General features: G+C 36.5%; 1 protein-coding gene across 13 annotated transcripts in view; it reads left to right on the top strand.

The window, feature by feature from the left end:
• Positions 1-18,723, top strand: part of rapgef6 (Rap guanine nucleotide exchange factor (GEF) 6) — a 152,921-nt gene that overhangs the window by 113,621 nt on the left and 20,577 nt on the right. For 9 of the 13 annotated variants that reach the window (XM_015037469.1, XM_015037470.1, XM_015037479.1 and 6 more), the window contains 9 exons: positions 2,240-2,404; positions 3,758-3,865; positions 3,955-4,158; positions 4,607-4,715; positions 5,611-5,854; positions 8,114-8,125; positions 9,318-9,475; positions 13,442-13,456; positions 17,199-17,439. In XM_015037469.1, coding sequence (XP_014892955.1) covers positions 2,240-2,404; positions 3,758-3,865; positions 3,955-4,158; positions 4,607-4,715; positions 5,611-5,854; positions 8,114-8,125; positions 9,318-9,475; positions 13,442-13,456; positions 17,199-17,439 — 1,256 coding nt within the window. The remainder of the gene's footprint in view (positions 1-2,239; positions 2,405-3,757; positions 3,866-3,954; positions 4,159-4,606; positions 4,716-5,610; positions 5,855-8,113; positions 8,126-9,317; positions 9,476-13,441; positions 13,457-17,198; positions 17,440-18,723) is intronic. The other 4 variants (XM_015037477.1, XM_015037481.1, XM_015037473.1 and 1 more) reach the window with 3 other exon arrangements.

The following is an 18,723-nucleotide window of genomic DNA, read 5'->3' as shown; positions in this document are numbered from 1 at the left end:
TCATTAATATTTACTTAAAGCTTGCTTAAAATGTATCTCTAGGTTAGTTTTTCTTATTTCAAATGTACTCAGACATGTGAACTAGAAACTAGACCAAAATATTTGTTAGGATCTTGTTTTTTATGTGTGTTTTTTTTTTGCGGTGCTCAAATGTCTCCTGAGAAAATGGTTACATTTTTTGCTGTCAAAAACTCTTTCAGTGTTATTTTTCTTTTGTTTGCTTTGTTTTGGGGTTTTTGCATCAAATATACCATGTTGAATTCTGGTACAAAAGTTTAAGTTTGGTTTTTTGGACTCTAAGTAATTCCCATACAAGGTTTTGGGAGATTTTTGCCAGATCTGGATATTTTTTGAGAAGTAAACAAATTTGTCTTTCTTTAGTCCAGAAATATGCTGAATGCAGGAGATTGTTCCCTCAATCTTTTAGCAATCCTTCAGTGTTGCTGTCGGCGTCTTGGCAGAATCTGTGGCATGCTTTCAGTGTTTTATTCTCATCTGTTTTTAAAACAAACAAATATTCTGTTTTTCCATGTGTATACAATATGGAAAACAGTCAGAAAGTGGTGTTTGTTTTTAAATATAAGCATACCAAAGTCAAAACCAGGTTCTATTTAACTTAAATTTTGACTCAAACTCTTTAATAAGAACCTGAACTCTTGTATAATTTGAATTTATTGACTTCACTGGCTCGTAAAAAGAAAATACAGTACATCTGCTCTGTGTTCGTTGTTGATCATTATGATCGCTAGCAGTTTATTGTTTGCCGGAGTATTTTCTTGTCAGCTTCCTGAAGCCCTTTGATCCCATCGCCACAGCTCCAGAGGTTGCCAGGTATTGATCAGCTAATGGGCCTGAACGATTCTCTCTGCTGCCTTACCCAAGGAAAGCTGCTGGCTGTAAATCACATCCACTGGGGATGAGTCAATTCACAAGTGTTAGCATTTCCGCTTCTCTTTCCTAACTTTGTTCTTTTTTTGTGACCGACACAAAGCAGTTGCGTCTTCTAGTTTCTGTTCCCCAGTCGGACAAATCGTTTCCTGCAGAGTCCGCCACTGGGGGGATGTTAACAAATTGGCGAAACAGGAAGAGTAGACGTGTCTTGAATGTTGCACATCGCCGCTTGACATTGAAGTTTTACACCAACCAGGAGCATTAATGTTCGGGTGTTATGTGGGTTTACCCTTAGATTGGTTTGAGGCTTCATCTGCCTCGTTCTTTAGATTATGGATGGCTGACAGCTCCATCCGAAGTTGGTCTTGTCATTTTCATGATTAATGTTAACATCATATATTCACTGCAAAAATACAAAATATTACCAAGAAATGTTGGTCTAGTTTCTAGTGTAAATATCTTAGTACACTTGAAATAAGACAAACCAACTTTTCAACAAGAAATTTGAGGTATTAGAAGTCAATAATCCCTTAATATTAGTGAAAACCTTTTAGTTCCATTTGCAGATTCTTTCACAAAGAGAACTGTGTCGTTACCTAGCAACCCCAGCCAAGCCCAGACCGTTACCTAGCAACCACAGCCAAGCGCAGACCATTACCTAGCAACCCAGTTCTAGTTCCTTTGGCAGATTATTTCACTTATAACAAGACATTTTTCCCATGTTAAAGTGAAATAATCTGCCAATGGAACTGGAACTTTTTCATTTATCTAAAACAAGCTCCTAAATCTTGCTTAAAAACTGTTTATAAGGGTTTTTTATTATTTGGAGTGTGGTAAGACATTTGAACTGGGAACTAGACCAAAATGTTGGTTTGATCTGTTTTTTTTTGGCGTTAAATGTGTGTAACTACATGTTTTTGGTGTGTAAATCCTTTGTCCTTTTGTTATTGTTGCAATCTTTCCTTAAAATGTTCATAAAGTCATCATCTAATGACTGTTCTCATATTATTTCGATTTTATTCTTGTTTTATTTCAACTTCTTTCTCATATGACCTTATTCTTGGAATTATTCTCATTTTACTACAACTTAATTATTGCAGCTTTATTTTTGTAATTTTTATTTTCCCTATTATGGCCCTAGTGTTCCATCGTACAAAGTAAATGCATAGTTTTTCAAAGATTTTACAAATAAATGTCTGGAAAGTTTGGTTTAAATTTTATTCAGTCCAATACTTTCATGTTATGTTCAGTGGAGTTAGACTGGATCTGGGTTTCATTTAAGTGACAGAACCGCCTGAACGCATGTCCTCTGTGTTGGACTTTGGTGAAACTCTCTGTGTATTTTTAGGGAACTCCAGAGCGTCTGATCATGCACCTGGTGGAAGAGCCGTCGGTGGTAGACCCCACCTACATCGAGGACTTCCTGCTGACCTACAGGACCTTCCTGTCCAGTCCCATGGACGTTGGCAGGAAACTGCTGGACTGGTTCCAGGTGGACTGCTACCGGGACACGGTCAGTTGGGACTTTTTTTATTCAAAAATGTCTGTTTCGGGGCGATGGCTAACTAAAACTCTGTTTGGCTGAAGGCTAAAGAAAAGCAAAAGCTTCCTGTAAAGGGAGTCTGCATACAAATAATGGCTCAACTTGACCTCCGTTTGCTTATTCATACCAACACAGAGTTCAACCACCAGAGGTCAGGGGCCAAACGAAGTCATTTAAAGGGCCACAAATGGCTCCCGGGGCCACCCGTTGGGCATCCCTGGCCTAAAGTAAAATATCAGCGTTTCTTATATTGTCATGATTGTCGATGGCAGCTTCATGTGTGGAGGTGTTTACCTGCAGATTGATGCAGGAACAGCCAGCTCAGCTGTCTGTGAGCCAGCTACTGATTGGTTCATGCCTGATGCTTTAACCTGAGGTTAGTGTTGTTCTGTCAATACTCGTTACTTTGACATCCAGCCTGGAAATCAACAAACTGGATCCAGGAGGAGACGGTAGCAGAATGTGAGAACAGCAGGAAAAGACGTGCAAATTTAGCAGAAATGTTTGTTTTTTAGTGTTTTTTCTCTAATTATGAACTAAAAGACAGTTAGGATTAACTTAAAGGGGCGTTTTATGTGATGATCATCTAATAACTCAGCTGCTGTTTTTCCTTTGTTCCTGTATGAATTGGATCTATATCTGTTGATCTTTGCTCCTGGTTGCTTCTGGTCCTTCAAAGTCTGTTTTCCAAATGTGAAGTATGGAAAACAGAAAATAAATTTGGGATAAACTTTTGTAATTCCTGACTTTATTCCCTATTTATTCTTCCATCCTTCCTTCTTGATGTCCTTCTTTTCTTTCCTTTCCTTTATTGATTCCATCTTTCCATCTTCCTCCCTTGTTTCTTTTATAATATATTTTCTTCTTCTTCTCTTCCTTCTCTTACTTTTTCATTTCCTAGTTTAACATTTCTTCCTATTTTCTTTCTTTTCTTTCCTTTATGGTCTATCTCGTTTCCATTCGGTTCTGTTTACTCTGCGCTGGTGTCATATGTATGAATTCAGAGTGAATATTATGTTTTATATCTTAAATTGAAGTAAATTCCTGTTAAGTCTGGTCGTTTTACTGAAGAGCAGAAACTTTGCTGATATGCTGATCTTGTTGTAGAGCTTTGAAATCATCCAGTGTTTATCTGAAGCGACCAACGCGATGCTCTAGAGACGTAGAGACCTTTCATTCTGCTCTATAAATACCCTGCTGGAGCTCTTAACACGTTTTTTATCTGACTATACAAATAGCTTGAGGTTTTTAAATAAACCAACAGGGACACAGAGCATTAGAGAAACTCTTTAGGTTAAATGAAGCGTCTGTTTTCTCACTCAGGTGACGAGAATAGTGCTGCTTTGGGTCAACAACCACTTCAACGACTTTGAGGGCGACTCGGCCATGACGCTCTTCCTGGAGGAATTTGAGAAACATCTAGAAACATCAGTAAGAGCAAATAAGAATAATGGCCTAAAGTTCTCCTTCTCTTTTGCTTTTCAGATTATAATTCTGTTTCCTGTCTTTCTCTGTGGCAGAAAATGAAGGGTCATCTGAGGTTGCTGAACATTGCATGCGCAGCCAAGGCGAAGTGGAGGCAGATCACGCTGCAGAAGGCATCCAGGGAGTCGCAGCTGCATTTCAGCGTGCAAGGAGGCAGCGAGAGAGGATTCGGCGTCTTTGTGGAGTCGGTGGAAGAAGGAAGCAAAGCGGCAGAGACCGGACTCAAGCGGGGGGATCAGGTGAGGCGGCGCAATGACATAAACATTTCAATATGCAGCTTTTATTGTTAGAGGTTCAAATTTCTACAAGTTTTACATTTAACCAGCTCAGAGCAGAAGAGGATGTGGATGATTCTTTATCTGGATTATTCATAATTACAGCAGAAACTGTAACTGTTGGGGATGTCAGGACTTCTTTAGTCTTGACAAAGGAGCAGAGTCATAACTTTCTGAATGAGTTGCTTACTTTTGACTGACCTTTGACCTTGGAAACGCTGCTGACAGCATATCAGGAGCAAAGAGCAGATAGGGTCAGAGCGACTTCTGGTTTCCATAGTTGACCTATGACCCATTATGGAAGCAGATGGCACAGCACATTTTAAAGCAAAGAAAATATAATGAAAAGTTATAAAATGTGACGATGTTACAGTTAGATTATAAAATCAATTTTTAATCTGTTTTGTTGCAGATCATGGAGGTTAATGGTCAGAACTTTGAGAACATCGGCTTGTCCAAAGCAGTGGACATCCTGAGGAATAACACACACCTTTCCCTCACCGTGAAAACCAACATCTTTGGTAAGTAAAGCTGCATTTTTACTTTACCACAAGCTAAAATTGTACAAAATGTTTATTTTAAATATTATTCAAATGGCTCAGCTTAGTGGTTACCAACTGTGGTCTCTTATTTTACTCCACACCTCAGTTGTCTTTGCCGTAAAGTTTTATGTGGCCCAAAGGGAGACTTGAATAAAACCTTGAAAATGATTATAATATGCTTAAATAATGTTTTATCAATCAGGTGAAATCAGTTGTCAATGGAAGCGGATTAGGATTACTGAAAAAAAAAAAATCTGAATTTTTACTTTTATTTAAAAATTTTCCTGAATTATTCAGACTTTTATTTTCTAAGATCAGAAATCGGAATTCCAGGGGAAAAAATCAGGATTCAGAGAAAGAAAGTCAAAATTCTGGAAAAATAAAAAATCTGGGGGGAAATCAATTCTGAGAAACTGAATTGATTGAATTCTGTTTTTTTTGGTTTTTTTGTTTTTGTTTTTATTAAATCTGGGGGAAAATTCAGGATTCTGAGAAAAAATTCTGAATTTGAGAAAAACTGTGAAAATTCTGACTTTTCTCAGAATTTTGAACAGAAGATTAAAGTTTTTTTCAGTGGCAGTAATCTTCTATACTTTTCCATATTTGTATTCTGCCAAATTAAATCAATGTAAAACTATGTCCAGTATTAAGAAGTACTACTTATTCAAATTTTAACAATACATTTTACCTCAACCGGCCCTTTTAGGACATTTCATAATCTTGATGAGGCCCGAAATAAAAGTGAGTTTGACATCCCTGCTCTGGATGCATAAAGCTGAGAGTTTTCTGGTTGTAATGAAACAAAATAAAAAGATTAAGAAGTTCAAAAGCACTGCAACCAATATCTGCTCTTCGTTTTGCTCCGTCTCTCCAGTGTTCAAAGAGCTGCTGAGCAGGATCATGCACGAAAAGAAAAACGGTGGCCCTCACATTCCTAAGATCCAGGAGAAAAAAGGCAACCGCTTCTCCATCGCCGACTTCTCCGGAGACATCGAGTTCCCCACGGACAGCAAAAGCACCCGGAAGATGAAAGCGAACACCGTGTCGGGGGGACGCAACAAGATCAGGAAGATGCTGGAGAAAACGCGCTTCAGTATACTACCACCCAAACCATTCAGGTAACACTGGCTGGGAGTCAGTGGGGAATGGAAAAACATCTTTTCTCTAATCCAGATTAGAAGTATAAAGAAGCTGCAATTTAGTGCTAAAAAGCTATTTTCTCAAAAACTTAACGTGGTGAGATTTGTGTTATCATTGCTAAATTTTAAACTTTATCCTCTGATAACATGGTCAAAAATCAAAGTTTTTACTTTTTTTTTTTTACGTTTTTCTGTTGGTATAAGTAAAAAAAAAACAACACCACACAAATCAACAATTGAAAGATTTCACATCATTGCACAACAAAATGTTGGTTAGAGTTTCATTTCTTATGTTTCAAAATAGGGCTGCACAGTGGTGCAGCTGGTAGAGCTGCTGCCTCGCAGCAAGAAGGTTCTGGGTTCAATTCCCAGCCCAGTCTTTCTGCATGGAGTTTGCATGTTCTCCCTGTGCATGGTGGGTTTTCTCCCGGTACTCCAGTTTCCTCCCACAGTCCAAAAACAGCCCTGTGACAGACTGGCAACCTGTCCAGGGTGACCCCACCTCCCACCTCTCACCTGGAACGTTAGCTGGAGAGGCACCAGAAACCCTCCCAACCCCACTAAGGGACAAGGGTGTAAAGAAAATGGATGGATTATGTTTCAAAATAATTTCTAAGCAGGTGGGTTTTTAGTCTGGATTTAAAGGAACTCAGCGTTTAAATAACATTCTATTTAGGAGCAGTTGGTGTATGGAGCCCGTATTCGATTTTCCACCCGTAACGTGGCGATCCAGATTTGATTTCATTTCATCATTTCATTTTCTCTCCATGCCTCGTTTAACTGCAGGCTGCGGCAGCGCTGCAGAGACAGCAGATCCTGTTCTCACCCTGTTAATTACGCAGCTAACTCACTCAACACAACACACACACTCCTGTCTCCTCCTCACTGCTGATTGAATGCTCTGAAGTAAATCATTTGCATCAAACCTCGACGTTCTTTGTCTCACACCAAACATCGGATGACTGTTTGATCCAAGCTCAGCTTTCAAAGCTTCTCCACTGCCATCTATTTATCAGCTAAACTGGGATTTTCATCTCCTTTGTTCCAACTGAAGCCACATCAGGGGATTAGATGTCTGATTAAAGGGGCAGGATAAGATAATAGGAGTAAAGCAGGTTATATGGAGGCCAGTAAGGATTCACCAGTTCCTTTCATGAGGAGGAAACTTGATGGCGCTCATGTCTGGGTGTAAATCCAAACAGTACATTAAATAAAAGGAAATTAAAATGATGAGCCATTAAAAATAACATGTCTGCTTTCAGAAAAATACTTGAAGTTTAAATTAAATGCAAAATATTCCACTTTTTAAGGCTTTATGAGTTGTTAAAGTTTTATTTTTGTGGTGGAAGTTGACTCTATTAAGTACTTATTTTTTGCTCTTTAATTTCAGATTTATGTGAAAATGTTACCTCAAAGTTATTTCAGTTTAAGTTTGTGGAAAGATTTACATTCCAGAGTTAAATTTTTTAATAATTTCTCAAACCAAATTCAACAAACCACTTTAAAATTCTCAATTAAATGGAAAAACCCTCTATAATAATTAAAACCCTTCCAACTCCACAGCTTTATTTGTTTACTGCAATATTCTAATTTCTTTGAAATAAAATAAAATAATCAAATAAATAACATTAATAAATAAATAATAAGATTTAAAAAATCTGATTTCCAGTGTGAAAAAAATCTCATTCATGTGAAAAGTTGTTGATACATTTCCATATATTTTCATTACTGTCAGACTTGCAGCTCAGTTAATTCTGGGTTAAAATCTTCTCAGACTGATTTAAGGTTTGAACCCAACATCAGTTTATGAACTAATGTGACCATTAAGATGATAATTCATAATAATGATGAATTATTATTCATCATGCCTCTTAATTGACCTATTCTGATTGTGAAGTAATTTATTTAATGCTGTAATCATTTCAGAGAATAATAATAATTTGCTCTTCTGTTGATCTGATATTGAGTCGACACTCGGTGATAAAAAACCAGCCAAAGAAAACTGTAATGTTAATAGGTTTGTGACTTTATGACATTTTTCTGCATTTATTACAGCAAACATGTCGTTACTTCTCTGTCAGTTTGGTTAAAGTAATTTGTTGGGTGTGAGCATAACGGAGGAAGCTTTGACCCGTTGCTGCATCTCCTCTGCTCAGCTCCGTTTCTTGTTCTGCCAGAAATAATTTCCTGCGTTTTAAATGTTGTCTCTCTCCTATCTGTCTGTCTCTGCTGCTTCAGGGGCCTGTTTGGGTAAGAAGAGCTCTTGTTGTGTAATTCCCCATCCTCCAAACGTGTTTCAGTGTCAATGTGCTCAACAAGCTGCCAAACTAAGACACAAACTCATCAGCACACCTTCATCTGCACTGCAAACATGTCTAGACTATATTTGTATGATGTTTTCTGTAAACTGGAGGCATTTATTTGAATATTAAATTTAAATAATTTCCAGGTCTGGATCAATATTAAAAATAGAATATGTTTGCATTTCTATTTGCTATCCTAAACTTTAAATGATCTGCTAACCTCTAAAATCGATCATGTTCAGTAATTTTTGCTTTTTGATAATCTTTAATCTTTTAGCCTAGAAGTGTAACTCTAGCCCTAAGTTTGGGAGAGAAATCTAAAGTTTTCAACAAAGAAAATATGATTCATAAATTCAAAAATCAAGAAATGTTTGACCTCTGAAGGTCAAACCTCTGAAGCTGGACTATTCAGCATATCTGAACATATTCAGACATACTGAGTGTTTAGGAAAATTAATGATAAAAAAATCAATCCAGGACTTTAGTTAGACCTTTATTTGAGTCAAACTAAAGCAACTTCTTTTAGCCTAAAAATAGTCTTAAAAGACAAAGATTTTTGGTATTGTTAAGGTCCAGTGATCAGTAAGATTTTTTCCTCTTTTATTGTCCAGTAAATAAATATGATCACTGATGTGATGCATTCACAGTAACAGGGTTTCGGTGTCGTTTTTTTCAACCCCTTCTTTAAAGGACAATGAGTAAATTTAGTAAAATCTTATCTTACCAGATTTATTATTTAAAACCTAATCTGTGTGTGGACTGCCATTAATTTCTCATGAAATTATTTAATGGTTTATGATGTATCGAGAGTGAAAATACAGAGATCTACTTAAAGCATAACAAAATAAAATAAAATGAGTTTTTTGTTGTTGTCTTGTGATTCTGTGTTTTCTGCCCATGAATGCTTCTGCTCAGTTGCCATTTCTTTATGTATCAATCTCAGAAAGATGATCTCTGTAACTGCTCTTGACATCGCACCCCGGTGGACATTTTGATTGAATCACATGTTAATATTCTCTCAGGGTGAAGCTGCTACTCTTCCCCCTTTCCTCTAAACTCATAACAAAGACTAATTTTATCACCTCCGCTGTTATTTCATCCCCTAAACCCACCGGGCCTTCTCTGGTGTCTCTGCGCAGTGACGGCGGCCTGGGTCAGAGTCAGGATGACAGCATCGTGGGCACCAAACAGTGTCGTCACAGCGTCGCCATCATGCCCATTCCTGGAAACCTGTCGTCAAGCAGCCCTGACCTGCTGCAGCCGGCGACCAGCGTACTCGACTTCTCCAACCCCTCCGGTGAGGAACGGGCAGTAAAGCCGCTTTACATCACAAAACACAAAAATACAAAGCCAGACAAGACACCAGTAACAAACACTACATTCTGATGCACTGCAAAAACACAAAATCTTACCAAGTAATGGTGTAATTTTTAAAGCAAATATCTTAGCACACTTGAAAGAAGACAAACTAACTCAAAAGTAACTTTTCAGCAAGAAGTAGGAGCCTGTTTTAAGTAAATAATTCCTTAATACTGACGAAAAAGTTCTGGTTCTGTTGGCAGATTATTTCATAAAGAGAACAGTGCCGTTACCTAGCAACCCCAGCCAAGTCCAGCCCGTTACCTAGCAACGCAGTTCTAGTTCCATTGGCAGATTGTTTCACTTTAACAAGACATTTTTAACATGTTACCATAAATTTTATTTACTTTTATTTGCTGATTTGGCTAATTTACAAACATTGTGCATCTTATATAAAACATAAAATAAACATTTACCAGGAAATATTCAAAAACTTCCCAAAAGAAGAAGGAGTTTATAATCAAAGGAAATGTAAATTTAAAGGTTGTAAAATCAGAACCTCAAGAAGTTTCTGTAGTGAGAAAATCTGAAATATTTTGTGAAATTAAAACAACTCAAACTACTGGGTAAGAAAATGGCTTACACTAAATATGAGACATAGTCTTGATATATTATGTTGTTATTGTAGCATTTTTAGCATCAATATTATAATTAATATGAAGTAGAGTTACTATTAGTGATACTCTTACCAATGGGAACATTGTAATTGAATATATTTATGTTGTTAAATTATTTATAAATAGCAAGAAATCATAATTATGTGTTGCTGGAGAAGTGTTGGGCTTTAATACATCCACACTTCTACTCACTCCTTTCAACATGTATTATTTATTGTGTTACTGTAATTTTACTTGTGAATTTTGACATTCAATAAGCTCAAATTAAGTGAGGCCTTGTTAGGGACATAATGGCTGAACTCTGTTTTCTTCTGGTTTATTTATCAGATTTTCTTTCTTGAAACTAGTCAGTGTATTTTACAGCAGACGGGCTAAATAGATTTGATATCCTCTTGGATAAAACGGGTTTTTAGTTTGAAACTTTCTGTGGATGTTCTATAGGATGAAGCTCTTTGCTCATTATTGATGGTGTTCTTTCAGCCGTGTGTTTTGGGTTGTGATCCTGTTGCTACGCACACAGTTTTGTCTCACCAGTCAAAAGATATCATCCCTGAAACCTTTGCGCTCGTCTCCATCCTTTCTGTCTTTTTTCTGTTTTTCTATCCTGGGTTTTCTTCAATAGAGGTCAGTTGGGTTCAAACTGCAAAGGCGTGTTGGTCATGTTATCACAAATTACATACATTTACCTTGGAGTTCAGCATGAACCGTTATTTTCACTTTTCTTCTTCAATAAACCTGGTTCAGCTTTGTTAAAAAATGATATGCATATTTTTTTACACGTATTAAAAACATTAAGGTATGCATTAGATTGTGGTCACTTCATCTCTTTCAGGTAAAATAAAACAATTTTTCACTGAATCAAGAAGTTTATATCCAGTCTGAGGGAAACCAGTAACTGTCCTACATGAATATGATTTGGCTCTTTGTGACCCCAGATGGTTAAAAAATGACATTAAATGTATTGAAAGATCATTTTATGCATACATTTAACTGGCATGTTTTAGAAGGTGAATCAGGAAAAAATGACAAGGAAATATTGTCATAATCTTTTGATTTGTGTCAGATTTTAATGCCGTTTGCAGCATGTTCACTTTTTAGTTTATAAGCTGCAGAAACATTTTAGTTTTTCTGCTCTCACTAAATGAACATCAGCAGAAAGTCTGGATAATTTCTGTGAAATGTAAAAGAGAAGCGACTGAGACCTAAATCCTGCTTCTGAGAGCTGACTGCTTCTCTCTGGAATCTTATTAATAATAAAACTAAAAGAAACTTTGAAAGTAACATAAAAAGGAGCAACTTCGGCAGATTTGTGTTATACTTAGTGACATGCTTTTGAAGATGCATTGATATGAAAAGAGAAAAATAAATTAAAAATCCCAAAATGTCTGAGCAGGAAGTAGATGCTCATTAAGCTGCTTTTTGCTGCGGCTCATGTTACTAAGCAGCTTGTTGCTAGGTAACCAAAGTCGGGCGGAACCTTAAACTGGCAGGTTGTTGCTAGGTGACCAAACAGAGGGCGAGTTAGTTGATTCCAGTAGCCTAGCTTAGCTTGGGTTGACTTTAGGTTGGGCAGCTAAAGTCTTTCCTCTGCCTACATTCCCCAGAATGCTGTGCGGTTCTGGACCAAAGTTGAATGAATATTCTATTGGACTTATTATCTATTGATATTGATCACGTGTGAGGCGAATCGATATATGTTGTTAATTTATTGCCTCCAATGTTTCAAAAAGTTAACTTTCTCATACAGAAATATAAAACATCTGATGAGATATTTATACAACACATCTCGGTGTCTTCACACAATTGTTCTTTGTTTCTTTTCTGAGAATACAGGAACTGGCAGGTTTCATGTTTACCATCAAAATAACCAGAACAGAGAGGCTAATGGAGGAAAGAATCACTGGGGTTTTCCAAACTGTTTCTGTCTGACGAGGATTAACCTCCAGGGTCATTAGAGGCCGTCTTCAATCTGCTCCTGTCACAAAGGTTCCCGACTCTATAATTATATAAACTAACAGGGCTCATTGTTCTGTTATTAATGTGGATGCAGACAGAATGTCAGAGAGCAGACTGAGGAAGAGAAAAGCGACATAAATTGTTAGCGACCATGATCTTAATTTATTCCACAAGCCGTATATCTGCTCTGACAGAGTGTAGGTGTGTATCTGTTTTTATCACCTCCACTCCTGTTGCTCTCCTTCCTCTTACTGAGATTTAATAGTAAACTGAATAACTTCTTTTCTCCCAATATGTACTGCAGATTTGAGCATCACTGCATTAATCACATTAGCATAAAAACATAAAGTTTGCCTTTTCTTTCATTTATTTTGCCTTAATTGTAAATCTTTGTTGGGGTTTTTTTGTAATTTCCTCCTTTTGTTTCACTTTGATTGTTTTTACTCAACTTTGTTTTTGCTGCAGTTTATACTTATTTTCTGCACCTGCAGCATTTTTTAAAACCAGATGGGGGAAATCCTTTGCATTTTCCCCAAATATATAAATATAAACCAAAATGGAACAAAAAAAATCTCTGGTCAGTAGAATTGAATGTAAAAAAGGATTATTTCTGAAATAGTGCAATTTTATGGTCTTAAAATGTCCAGATTTTCCACCTCTAGTTATCTATTAAATGTGCATGCTCATTCATTCAGTGCTTATTATTTTTAACTATCAATTTAAATGTTAGTTATCAAGTGACTAGGTTCTGTTTTTTACATACTTGTGTATGTTTTACATTCATATCAATAAACACATCTTAAACATCTTTAACACGGCATACTGAAGCTCACAGGAACCCTGTGAATATTATTTTGAGATGTAATGAGAGTTAATGGGTCTGATTAAAAACAATTAATATTCATAACCGAAAGCTCAGAGTTGCAGTCATACATTCTCCAACTTGTGACTCCTCATCTGGCTCATAAATCTTTGCTTCAGACATCACAGTCTGTCAGTATTTGCTAAGTAGAGCATGAATCTCAAAGCTCTTTTGCTTTGCAGGGTGACTAAATCCGTTTTCTTGCCATCAGGCGTTGATGTCTCTCCTGGTTTAACTCTGTGTGGAGCTATTTTCTCAGATCCCTATTTCTCTGTGTTCCTATTTCTCTGTGTCTTTCTTCCTGTCTTGTTTTGTGATTTTGAACAGATGCTCTAGCGTCGACATGTTGAGTCATCTCTGGTTTCTTATCAGATTAACACTGCAGCAGCAGCTCTCTGGGTCTTTCCCTCATTTTGTTGCTTTCATTTGTTCTCACTGTGGTTTCTCTTTCTCCCTACTGCTTGCCTAGCTCTTGGATTGTACTGTAAGTATTTAAATACCTTTACAGCTGCTATTTGCCCAAATCTCCCCCATAGCTTGATGCTTCTGACTTTCTGTAATCTCTGCGTCTTTCAGGTTGTAAAGAATATTGACTTGTGTTTTTATGTTTTGTGCAGTTACAGTAAAAGTGCATCAATAAGTCAGACATTGAAAATATTATACACCTTCAACTCTAACAGCAATATCACCATGACAACATGGTTTCTAACATTTCAATGGCTAGTTTAATGGTCCGACCATTTTTCTCAACAGAACTGGCTTTTTTAAAGGTTTGATGTATTTTGGGGATTATCTTCTTGTTGGATCAACTAATTCTGTACAAGATTAGGGAATTTTTTAAATTATTTTAATGAACAACCCAGAAACTATCGAGCCTGAAGTTAACTGGAAGCTGCTGGAATATGTGTGTCTTTGTCCACAGAGAAACAAGTTTTACGTTACGGTATCCTGAGAAGGTGCTGACCAGAAAGAAGCACCAGCTGCCAATCAGTTCAGATCTAAATAAAATTTGGAACTATCAACGTTGAAAAGCAAAAACAATTCTGGTGAAAAGTTGTTTTTTATGGTCAAAGGATATAAAGATTCACCCATTAGGCTACAATGGCAAGAAGAAGTTGTTTAAATGTGAAACATGGTGGTGGCAGCATAATGCTGTGGGGTGAATCCGAGACAGAATCCCTGAATCAACATGTAGAAAGTGGAGCTCCAACAAATAATCAGCCTAAACACAACTATTAAAGAAAATCACAAACAGTTCAGATAAATGATTAAAATCAACATTTAAAGCTAATTAAATAAATCAAAAATACTTACAATTTTTAACTTCTTTAACATGAAATTACTGAAAAATGCTTGAATGAGAACGCCATAAGAACATAATATCCATTGTCCACCATTGATGTTAAAATTATGCCCAAAACCCCAAACTGAAGAGTTTTATTGTCCAGTTTGTGGTAAAAATTATAAATTATGCAAATAGAAATTATTTGTTGCTCTAGAAAACAGTGGAAAAAAGCAATGAAAATGTCAGGTGATCCTGTAAGAACATTCCCATTAACCACCATAACAAATCCATTTCCAAAAGCCTCTGTTGTTGAACTTCACTGATACTCCAGTAGATGTTTATTAACTGGATGTGAGAGAAACCACTGTCCTCCTGCATTCAGGTCAAGTGTGCAGCAGTGGATTAAATGTAATTATTCCTCCTCCTTTTCATAGGACATAATAGGAGGATTTTTATCTGAGAGCTTTTCACACTTTAATCACAAGTCATCACAGTTAATGAGAAAGCATTTAGCTTCCACACAACCTGCACTCTGCTGGCTGTGAGCACATGCAGCTTACAGTTATTTCCAACTGCTGCAAAATACTGAGTGCCAGTCGTCTGTCACAAACTGCAAATGTTATGTTATTGATATTAATGAGCTTATGGTCTGCAAAGTGGCCATTTATCTGCAAGAAAAAGGGCCAATGTCAAAATATCAATATTTCCTATTTCCCCTGAACAACCCATGAAAGTGAACTGGAGGTTAAAGCTGATTAATTGCTTCTGAATTATTCAGCTACACAAAGAAAACATAAATGAGCCATCCCTTGAAATAAATTACAATTATGAACATTTGAAGTCAGAGAAAAGATAATTCAAGCTGCTTTCACACTAGTTAACCTATGGCCTGTGTTGATGAATCAAAAAACACATTTTATATATTAAAATATTACGTCCTGACTGGTTTATGCAGTTTGATTTATGATGCACCCTCAGTTTTAGTGTTCAGTGTTAGCTGTGCAGCTTCATCAACACGACGTTTTATACACAACCAATAAAATATCCAGCTGCTCAAATTATTGGATGAATCAGTCAGAAAGTGAGATCAACTCTCTACTGAGGTGGAGTGAATTTTCATCAGTGAAGACAGAGCATCTGCATAGCTTAGCATGGGATTAAGTACATTTTAAAATTGGTTGATTGCTACAACATTTCAGTGTTATAACATTTGTGTGGCTGGACATTAAATCAAAAACAAACTCAATAATTTTCCTTTGCATGATTTATTGTTTTTCACTTTTCTCTCTTCATACCAAAAACTGGATGATAAAAATCTTCAGTTTGGTGTTTTGGTCTCAACTGACCTTTTTTTTGAAGGACAGTTTTGTTTACATTCATTTTATTTGTTTTTTCTGCTTTTCAATTAAAATGTCTTCCAGTTCCAGTGTTAAATATTCATTAGTTTAAAGTTTATTGATCTCTTATAATGTGTTCTTTCTTTATTATTACCATTTTATTACTTGAAAATGGTCTCAAAACAACAATATTATCATTTATCACAATAAGTTCTGGGACAATTTGTCATCATGACACTCGATATTCTGATTCGAGTGTCAAAATAATCTTCAATGCTGCATAAACAAATTAAATAAAAGGAAGTCTAGAATAAAAGAGAAACACCATCTTTATCTGTTCTTGGAAAATAAACAGGAGAAACTAAAGGATCAATTTTACAGCTCCCTAAACAAGCAGGATGATCGATTATCTGCTTTTCTCCAACTGTATTGTTATTGGTTTTGCCTTTGGCAGCTTGTTTGTACTCATGTGCTGCTGCTGTAATGATGGTAATAAAGGTTTTGTCATCTGAACATTCAGACTCTGCAGCCATGTCTTTATCTTTATCTGTCTCTCAGTAATGGACCTTAGCATCCTCAATAATACAAAACATTTCTATGATTTAAAACACACACTGGGGTGTAAGTATTTGGTAGCCATGCTAATAATTGCTAACAGTTAAGCTTTAGGTTTTGATTAACAGTATTACTGCTTTATTCCATTTTTACAAAAGTTAAAGCCTCTTTATTTCAAATTAAGAGCTCTTGAATCTGACTTTTATGTTTTGCTGAAGTTTTAGCTAGTACTGTCACAATAACAAATTTTACTGGACAATGAATTGTCCCAGACGTTATTGCAATAAACGATAATATTGTTGTTGTGAAACAATTTTCAAGTAATACAATAGTAATGGCATAATAGTGCATTCTCAAAGATCAATAAACATTTAACACTGGACCTGGAAGACATTTTAAATAACCAAAATAAATAAACAAAACAACAAATAAAATGAATTATGAAGTTTCTGTTTTAATTTTCAGAGGATAAAAAGTTTCACCTTTTTAGCTGTAATGACAAGAAGTAAGTTTGGAAGAGAAAAGGTCACAGTACCAGCAGTAAGGCATGGTGGTGGTAGCATAATGCTGTGGGTCAAATCCACTGCCAGTGAAAAGAAAGAACTTCCCCTGAGTCAACCTGGATGTTACAACAAATAATCATCCCCAACACAACTATTATTTAAAAAAATCACAAGAAGAAAAATCAATAAAATCAATATTTTCAGTAATTAAATAAATCAAATTAAATAAATCAAATTACTGAACATGATATCTAACTTATTTAACATGGAATAAAGAAAAAAAAGACTTGAAATGGCTAGAAATGAGAATGCCTACTATTGATGCCAAAATGATGTAGATAAAATTGTCCTTAAAAAATAACAGTTGAGACCAAAACACCAAACTGAAGGTTTTTTATCCAGTTTAGACAGAAAGAGAGAAAAGAGACAGCCTTAGGTTTAAGTTAAATCTACATATATAACACAACTTTGAGGATTTGCAAACACTTGTTGGAGCTTCATTGATTAATTTTCATGTCTGATTGCTCATTTCTGCCGTCTCTGCAGACATCCCAGACCAGGTTATCCGCGTGTTCAAGGCAGACCAGCAGAGCTGCTACATCATCATCAGCAAGGACATGACGGCCAAGGACGTCGTCACACACACTGTCAACGAGTTCAGCCTCCCGGCGCCGCCGGACACCTACTCCCTGTGCGAGGTGTCCGTCAGCCCAGAGGGGGTCATCAAGCAGCGCCGGCTTCCCGACCAGCTCTCCAAACTGGCCGACCGGATTCAGCTGAACGGCAGGTGAGCAAGCAGCACCTTTAAGCTGCTGTTGGGGTTTGTTCCCCAAAGCCAGCATGGTTCTGCTGGACTGTGGAGCATTATCTTCATAAGCCAGAAATACACAAGTAAAGCTGCAGTATGAAATTTTTATAAAAAATGTTTTTTTTACCTAGAAATGACTCAAGCATGGAAGTAAAGCCATGTCCAAACTGTTGAAAACGTTACTTCAGAAGATGATCATCACTGCATTTCAATATGAGAAATAAATACTGTTGTTACTGATATTACAAAAGTTGCTATTTTAAAAAGTTGTCAAATATTTCTGCTTTATGGCAGATTAATTTAGAAGGAACTTAATGTTAATAGTAAATTAATGGATGATGCTGTAGATGTAAAATAAGTTCATATTTCTACCCACTCCTCTACTACTGCTCTTCTTTTGTTTGCTTCAGTTTTTAATTTATTTTCTTTGTGCGTCACTAGACTGTGATTGACAGCACTAAGACCCGCCTCCTGGCTCTGATTGGTTGTTTCTAGTTAAACTGGGAGAAAGTAGAGGAGTTACATTGTTTTTCACAGGTTGTCTCTTAACATATTGTGACAGTTTCAGCAAATATGTAATAAAAATGTTTTTTATTAAAGTTAGATTCTGCAGCTCTAATGGATGTGGAGTCAAATCGGTCTGAGGAAATGACTTAAATCTTAATCCATGGTGAAAAGAAGGAAGGAGCTGAGACCAAACCACAGACTTTCAGATTACAGACTGCAGCCTTTTGAAAGCTTTCATGAATAACCAAAAGCAGATGTATGACATAAAACATTAACAGTCAAGAGCTTTTTCTTCCTTTTTCTTGACAGATTATTTCTAGATTGGCTGAAATAGCAGAAGTTTAAACAGCCTGGTGTAATCTTACATTTAGAGGTCTCGTCTTGACCAAAGTATCATCCGTATCTTTCACACTGTGGATCCAGATTCACACGTCTGCATGAGATTAGCTGTGTTAGGAAGCAGATCATGTTCCTCTGCTTTGGTACAGATTAAATCCTTCCTGAGGAGGGGCTCTCGCTCCTCTTCCTGAGGACACCGGGTGATTTATTTCATTCACTTAACATTTTTTTTGGCTGCACAACATGAATACAAATTACTCAGGACTCCATCTGTTGAACTGAAACACAATCTGTAAGAAATAAAACAAATGTAAGTCTTTGTTCTCTCAGGTTGACCTCACAACAGACACACTTATGTTCACTGTTTATTCTAACAAAAGAGGAAATACAATTCAATAAATAACCCTAAACAAACTA

Source organism: Poecilia latipinna, unplaced genomic scaffold, assembly GCF_001443285.1.
Source record: "Poecilia latipinna isolate Pla-1442-1.1 unplaced genomic scaffold, P_latipinna-1.0 Scaffold407, whole genome shotgun sequence".
Classification (NCBI taxonomy): Eukaryota; Metazoa; Chordata; class Actinopteri; order Cyprinodontiformes; family Poeciliidae; genus Poecilia; species Poecilia latipinna.
Note: the sequence above shows the minus strand (reverse complement) of the source record. Positions and strands in the feature narration are given on the sequence as shown.